Genomic DNA, 8,263 nt, shown 5'->3' with positions numbered 1-8,263 from the left:
GTTTGGCTTTCTAATATGAAAATCCATGTGAATTCAAGGCTAGATGCCACATTGACTAGGGCATGAAAGTTCTTAGCATCTATCCAAGCACATAACTTTTGACCTTTGATTGGCTGATCTTAAGCCCTTGTAATCTATCCTGATGGTTTTCCACCATGTTGAAATCACCGATTGTTGAAATAGCAATGTGTGAGGGTACACCATGAGTAGAGCAAGGGAGAGAGCATGCACATTAGAGAGGGTCAAGAAAGATAAGTCCTATCTCAAAGGTTGATTTTTATGGTTACTTATAAAAGGTGAAGTCCATGGTCAAATGGTATCACATGGAAAGCACAAGGTTGCACATGGAATGTGGGCATTTAATTGACACATGGATGGCACAAGGGTGCATGTATCTTGTGGACAATGGCTTCTTAAGAGCTATAAAATCATTTAATCCTTGGCTCATTCTAGGAGTTTGATTAATGCAATCATCATGTAATTAGCATCGTGATTATACTTTAGTTAATCTTTATTTGAGTGATTTCCTTACTATTTAATCATGAAGTTATTGCTTGCTATGAGCCCCCCTAACACTGCTCAATTTCAACTTAGCACCAAAGCGCCCTAGGAATGATTAGAGCGTGCATGATTCTACATGTGTCTCTTTGTCCATTGTGTGACAGTGAGTAAGAGTGAGAGAAGGGAGAGCCCTCGGATGCATATGCGGAGCTCCTTGCGGTGACAACAAGGACCAGGGTTCAGAGGGAAAGAAGCTAGCACTAAATAACTTATTTAGTGGTGGGGCTTGGAGTCTTCGAGAGAGATACAAGCTCAGGAATCGGTAAGCCTTGGTAAATCCCCATAACAAGTTAAGGTAACAATGATTTGATGTTTGAGCAATCTGACGAAGGGTGGTACAAGCCATAACACTTAGGTATGAGTCCACGCTATACCGTTGACTTGCACTTCATCCCCATATAAATGCCATATGGGTCTTGGGTAGAAATCCCAACTTCCCAAGCCTTAATGCCATGCCTTGGAGCGGATCATAAAGCAAGAAAAAGAACGTGGCAGCTGGGATCGATCGTGGACGAATTTCGGATCGTACTTCAGCCCGAACCAGTCCTTAACTTGCGTATTACGCACTTGAAAAAGGGCGAGTTGCCAAGGTTGGTAGGATGATTAAATGCGCTATCAATAGCTCGTCAAAGTGGAGGTTGGGCCAATAACTTTCCCAAGAGGTCCTAGTTGTTTATCAAAAGCGGTGGGAGGAGTTTCTAGCGACAGGGAGATGGCAGCAGGGACAGAGTACGTCGTCTCATCATCACACCACCCTCCTGTTGATAACAATTCAGTGCAGCTTGAGCGCAATGCCCATCATCTTCTTCAACCTTGCTTTCTTGCAGTGTCTTTGATAGTGTTGGGTCTGACGCTTGCCGCCTTCCGCTATTACAAGAAATGCTTGAGTGATCAGCAGTCCTCAGCTCTGTACAAGCTCCCCCCGGGAGCCATGGCCTGCCTCACCAATGTGATCAAGTTTTGAGACTACCAGTATTCTCCTCACCAATGTGATCAAGTTTCTCTCAGAGAATGCCCATGTTGTAGATGAGCTCCGGGTAATTAGTTCTCTTTTCTGCAAACCTTATGTTAATCAGTACATAAATTGTGTAATTGCCTCATCTGATCAGTAATTTTTTTTTTCTTTTGGCAATTGATAATGCTTAGAGTACTCGATTCGTTTAGTGCGACTTCAACTGGCTGTACTAAACTGTATGTACTAAACTGTATGTGTTATGTGCACACATATGCGTGCATGCGTATGTAAGATGAACACACGCACACACACACAATCACATGCAAGCGCATACATGTGCATTTGTATATAATGAATACACGCGCACTTGCATGTGTGCATGCGTATGACAAATGTGCGCATGTGTACATACCATGTTTACATACATGCCCGCATGTATGATGTGTGTTGTATGCACCCGCACGCACACATACACAATATCTGACCCTATTTAGACATTTTGCAAAGGTAGTGATGAATGTTTGGGTAATTAGTTGATTTAATTCAGGGTACTTAGTTTACGTGTTTATTTGTGGCTGAAATTTAATGTTTGGGTAGTTAGTTGATTTAATTCAGGGTCAGTTTACGTGTTTATTTGGGGCTGAAATTTAAGGTTGGGTAACTAGTTGATTTAATTCACGGTCAGTAATCTCGCATTTGCAGAGAGAGCACTCCCTCATTCGGAAAAGCAAGAAAGACAACGAGAAGCTCACCTGGGATGATTTCAAACAGATGCAATTTACAGAACTGGTGAGTTTCTCTAAAATCAAGGCTTGATGATTCTATTGGAATTATAATCATTTCTAGAAAGAGATGTTAAATGCTGACTAATTTTATCTTTAGTTGTTTATCAAAAGCGGTGTCGAGAGCGGAGGAGTTTCTAGCGACAGGGAGATGGCAGCAGGGACAGAGTACTTCGTCTCATCATCACACCACCCTCCTGTTGATAACAATTCAGTGCAGCTTGAGCGCCATGCCCATCATCTTCTTCAACCTTGCTTTCTGGCAGTGTCTTTGATAGTGTTGGGTCTGACACTTGCCGCCTTCCGCTATTACAAGAAATGCTTGAGTGATCAGCAGTCCTCAGCTCTGTACAAGCTCCCCCCTGGAAGCCATGGCCTGCCTCTCCTTGGAGAAACGCTGCAGTTCGCGCTCTTCAATAGCTGCTCCATTGGCACCCCGCCTCCATTCCTCTCCACAAGGCTGCACAGGTACTGCTCCTCTCTTCTTTATCAAATGCATACGATAATATCCAACTGCTTAGTGAAAAGAGGAGAGACTTTCAAACTCAACTGCTTTATTTGAAAAAATTGTATCGGTTAATCGATTTCATAACTAAAAATTCGAGTATGTGAATCTTTAAGTTCAAGGTTAAGCAAAATTACAATTGGTTTTTCTCAATTCTAGGAGTGAAAATTATAGTAAAGGGTGGTGTTTCCCACCTCCCACCCCCAATATGCTACATATTCTCTTTCCTCATGTAAAGGTGTGCTTACAGCTACCTTCCTTGGGACTAGTGCCGAAATATGGGGACGATTTCTTCTTCGCCTCTTTTTTCAATCAAACAACATACATGTGGTTGCTCGAGTCACGAGCAATAAATTAAGTATGGGAAAGAAAGATGACTTATAGTAGTACATTAGTTAAAGTGGCTTGATTACTACAAGGTTGCTTTTTGGTGGGTGTCATGCTTGTCAACCACTTATTTTGAGTGAATATGGTGCTAAATGCCAAATTTTGTTTTGGTATTAATTAATTAGTTTGCAAAGATCAAAGTGATGGGTTGGAAAAGGGAAAGTGATGGGACCTTAGAGGGAGGGGCTTGGGTAAAAATCATTTTAAAGTGAGACCTAACATGTAAAAAATCATCCTTGGATGGCTATTTTATTACTATAGGACTTAGTAGTAAAATAGGCTACAACCTACCTTCAGACTTTAGCGTGCTACATATACTTTTTCTTTTCCCTTCCTTCTAATAAATTTAAGTGTTTCCTCTTTTAAAAAAATAAAAAATACATGTGCTACATATCTTTTTTCTTTTCCCTTCCTTCTAATAAATTTAAGTATTCCCCCTGTTTTTTTTTAAAAAAAATAATAGGCTACTACCGCGCATATTGAAGCCCGTCCCCTTTTCACTTGACATCTCACTCAATTACAACCTTGACACGGAGAAAGGCAAATTTTTTTTGCGATAATTACACACACGATTACTACCTTATAGACCCTGCAAACGCAAAAAAAAAAAATTCCGATGCTCAATTTAATTTTAATTGTATTGCATTTAATTGCAAAAACATTTCCGATTCTGTGAGGAACTGCAAATTTTACTTTTTCGACCAATCAAAGTAAAGTTGCTGCTTGAAGATTGATTTTATACTAAAAATAGAAAGTGTTGAGGTTCTAATTAAAATGTATAATTTGTGTTCCTTATTGCTAATTTCTTAAAAAAGTCCCTGTAATTTGTTTTTTTTGAAGTGCTTCGAAGATCTTTAAAAAAACTATATTAAATGTTCAAATTTTATTTATTTATTTTTGTAGGGAGGGTCTTTTTCAGGAATAACCATATAAATCTACGAAAAGTTTTCTGCAAAATTTGGGATAGTTACTGCATTGCGTGCTCTGAACGCAATGCGCTCGGCGAGCAGGGATATATTTCCTGCTTTAAAAAAAGAAAAAGGAGCAATGCGGTTTTGATTTTATATTTTTTGGCGGTTTTTTTTTTTTGGGGGGTGGGGTGACAGGTATGGGAGTGTTTTCAAGACGCACTTGCTCGGGCGGCCGACGCTGGTGTCCATGGACCCTCAGCTCAACAAGCTCTTGTTATCCAACGAAGAGAAGCTCGTGCAGGTCTACTTCCCCCGCCTCATCACCAAAATTGTGGGTCCCGTGCTTACTGTGCACGGCGCCCGCCACCGCCGTCTGCGCGAGCTCGCCACCACCCTCCTCAGCCCCGCCGCCATCCAAGCCCACCACGTCCTTCCCGTCCAAGACCACGCCCTCGCCATCCTTCGCCCTTGGCTGCACCGCCCCTGCATCGACGCCCAACACGAATCTAAAAAGGTCAGCTTGCTATCCCATCTCCTTAATCATACCTAAACCTCACCTAATCAGACCTCTTGATTGTTTCGTTAATTGCTACTCCGGCTGTTGCTGTCACAACTTCAATGCTAGGTTGTTGCTGCAATTCCAAGGCTAGGTTGGATTATAATTAGTCATCTCATTTCCGTACAATTTTTGGTTCTAGTTCTCGCTGTAATTCAAAGATTAGTGGTTGGAACATTAGTTGTTTTATTTTTTATTTGGTTCTGAATCCTGATTTAAGCTACTCCAGCGCACATTTTTTAATGCTAGTTGTTGCAGCAGTTCCAAGGTTAGGATACCCTACCATTTTATCACTGATTTCAAAGTTCAGAAAATCAATGATCAACCTCTGAAGCGAAATTATTAAAGCCTTAGAAGAGGAAATCTATCATCCAGTTGTCCTAAAAAAATAAAGTTAAAAAATCTGTCCTTTTTCTAAAAAGTAAGGAAACGCATCATTTAAATTAATTGTTGATTTATTCAAAGACCACCATGAAACATAACTATTGTTCCCAAAAAAAGAAAAAACATTTCAGCCTACTTTCATTAAGCTAATCTTACTTTCGGCATGACCGATTAGTAAGTAATTAATCCTCATCTCTCACTCAATAATGGAATCAACCGTGTGCGCAGTTCATCTTTACCTACATTGTCAAGAGTCTCCTCAGTTTGGAAGCCGAAGATCCCAACACTCTGAAGCTAATGAGGGATTATCTCTTTCTAATGACTGGCTACTCCTCAGTTCCTATTGATCTGCCAGGAACCACATACAACAAAGTGCTCAAGGTACTAATGGATTCTCATGCCATCGTACTGCATGCATTAAATTTTACACATGCATGTATATACATATATTCATACATCCACACAGATACATGCTTACACATATACACGTGTACATACATTCACAAATATGTACGTACATGTTCCTACGAATGTAGCTGCATGCATGCGTTGATGCACACATACATGCTTTTGTGTAAACATGCACATAACACACGTCCCACTCATACTTGCTCACCTACATCAAGACATAACATCCATGCATGTGGATGTGCGTACGGGGGGTTGAGACGTGCACTCATCTCACACAATGTTTCCCGTGTGCAATTTATGGCTATAACGTACATGCGTGCTCACCATCAAACATACATACGTACTTCTGTACAAGCAATATACAAACTATACATACGTCATGCAATCATAGAGCTGGCATGTATGTCACATACGTTGAGGAGACATTGCATGTGTGGCGTGCATGCGACATGTCCCCACATACACTGAGCTGGAGACATTGCATGTGTGGCGTGATTTTATGATTGCCTATTTACATGCATGCGCATATGTACGTACATGAGAGTATATATGAGGATATACTATCTTTTTAAATGATTTCTTCATTTATGACAGGCTCGTGAGAGGATTATTTCTATATTCAAAAATATCATCAGTCTGAGAAAAAAGGAGGCTCGGGCAGAGCCATTGGATTTTACGGATGTGTTATTGAAGGAGACGGATGAATGTGGGAAGCATTTTAGTGAACAGGAGATTGTGGACTTCATTTTCTTCTTGGTATTGGGTGGCTTTGAGACTACCAGTATTCTACTCACCAATGTGATCAAGTTTCTCTCAGAGAATGCCCATGTTGTAGATGAGCTCCGGGTAATTAGTTCTCTTTCCTCTAAACCTTATGTTAATCAGTACATAAATTGTGTAATTGCCTCATCTGATCAGTTTTTTTTTTCTTTTGGCAATTGATAATTATGTTTAGAGTACTCGATTCGTTTAGTGCGACTTCAACTGGCTGTACTAAACTGTATGTGTTATGTGCACACATATGCGTGCATGCGTATGTAAGATGAACACACGCACACACACACGCACACATCCATGCGCATACATGTGCATTTGTATATAATGAATACACGCGCACTTTGCATGTGTGCATGTGTATGACAAATGTGCGCATGTGTACATACCATGTTTACATACATGCCCGCATGTATGATGAATGTACATGTGTGCTGTATGCACATGCACGCACACATACACAATATCTGACCCTATTAAAGGTAGTGATGAATGTTTGGGTAATTAGTTGATTTAATTCAGGGTACTTAGTTTACGTGTTTATTTGTGGCTGAAATTTAATGTTTGGGTAGTTAGTTGATTTAATTCAGGGTCAGTTTACGTGTTTATTTGGGGCTGAAATTTAAGGTTGGGTAATTAGTTGATTTAATTCACGGTCAGTAATCTCGCATTTGCAGAGAGAGCACTCCCTCATTCGGAAAAGCAAGAAAGACAACGAGAAGCTCACCTGGGATGATTTCAAACAGATGCAATTTACAGAACTGGTGAGTTTCTCTAAAATCAAGGCTTGATGATTCTATTGGAATTATAATCATTTCTAGCAAGAGATGTTAAATGTTGACTAATTTTATCTTAAATTTGAAAAAAAAGGTGGTGAAGGAAGCGCTGAGGATGGCGAGTATCGTACACTATGTAACTCGAGAATCTCTGCAGGATATTGTTTTCAAAGGTAATTAGATCTCAATTGAGTATAAATTAATGCATCACATTTACTAATTAACCACACTTGCTTTATTACAGACATGATTATCCCAAAGGGGTGGATGATTTTGATCAATTTTGCTATGGTGCATCTCAACCCTAACTACTACCCAAACCCTCTTAAATTTGACCCATGGCGTTGGATGGTGATGATTTGTGCCCCTCAACTCTTCCTCAAATTTCTAGTGGAATTTTCTTTAATGATGTTTTTAATAACCCCTTAATTTGGTTCAATTAGCAGGATCCTGCAAATAATAATCCTACCTTCTTAATGCCTTTTGGTGGAGGAATAAGAAGCTGCCTTGGATCAATCTTGGCCAAATTCGAAGTTTCCATATTCATTCACTACCTTGTCACTCTTTACAAGTAATGTTTTGCTAATTTTAAGTAATAATGACTTTTTGTTTGAAAGAAGTTATTCTTAATTGTGGTAATAATAATGGAAGTTATTCTCAATTGTAGAAAAACATATTGAATTTTAAATTTGGGAAATTCATTATTTTCACTTTGTGTGGGTCTTCTAGATAGACGCTCCTAAATAGGTTGTTAAAAAAATGAATAATTTTTTGATTTTTTTAAAGCAGGTGGGATCGGATAATTGAGAAAGATGGTCAGCTTGATGAGGTGTCTAGCCTCTCTTTTCCTTCAATGCGTAAAGGCTTGCCTGTTAGAGTAGAGACCCTCTCTTTATAGAGAAGAATTTATTTATGAATGAACCAGATTTAATTTTGTGTACAAAAAATTAGACTTGAGTTAATTGCTTGTAAATTCGATTGTTAGATCACCAAGTCTATTCACTTGAATATACAGTGGTAAACTTTAATTTTAAAATCTTCACTACACAATGTCGTAAGAGCTTGAATAGATAAAGTTTTCTTAGCTAATAGAAATTTTGAATTTTAATTGCACTTAAATGGGGAACACTAGATGTCCAAACAATGCTAAAACGAAGCCGCAATGGGTTATTAACTAATCTCCATCAAATTAGTTATCACGAAAGGAAGATTATCACCTAATCTTAGTCAAATTGGTTATTGAAAGGGAAGCTTTGTCACC

General features: G+C 39.2%; 1 protein-coding gene across 3 annotated transcripts; it reads left to right on the top strand.

Moving 5' to 3' along the window:
- Positions 1 to 1,261: 1,261 nt before the first annotated feature.
- On the top strand, positions 1,262 to 8,038 carry LOC147617452 (cytochrome P450 724B1-like). 3 transcript variants are annotated; one of them, XM_086775717.1, is made up of 12 exons: positions 1,285 to 1,598; positions 2,219 to 2,305; positions 2,399 to 2,466; positions 2,565 to 2,766; positions 4,297 to 4,615; positions 5,270 to 5,422; positions 6,047 to 6,298; positions 6,904 to 6,990; positions 7,097 to 7,175; positions 7,247 to 7,353; positions 7,449 to 7,573; positions 7,792 to 8,038. In XM_086775717.1, the coding sequence occupies exons 1-12, from the start codon at positions 1,588 to 1,590 to the stop codon at positions 7,898 to 7,900; spliced, it is 1,599 nt and encodes a 532-aa protein (XP_086631843.1). In that variant the 5' UTR covers positions 1,285 to 1,587; the 3' UTR covers positions 7,901 to 8,038. The 3 variants fall into 3 exon arrangements, with proteins under 3 accessions (XP_086631842.1, XP_086631844.1, XP_086631843.1); XM_086775716.1 differs by having other exon boundaries at positions 1,262 to 1,598; positions 2,399 to 2,766; XM_086775718.1 differs by lacking the exon at positions 5,270 to 5,422 and having other exon boundaries at positions 1,268 to 1,598; positions 2,399 to 2,766.
- The last annotated feature ends 225 nt before the right edge of the window (positions 8,039 to 8,263 follow it).

This window comes from Cibotium barometz, chromosome 36 (assembly GCF_041138505.1).
Source record: "Cibotium barometz isolate CiBa-2024 chromosome 36, ASM4113850v1, whole genome shotgun sequence".
Taxonomy (NCBI): domain Eukaryota; kingdom Viridiplantae; phylum Streptophyta; class Polypodiopsida; order Cyatheales; family Cibotiaceae; genus Cibotium; species Cibotium barometz.
This window is presented reverse-complemented; position numbering and strand designations above follow the sequence as displayed.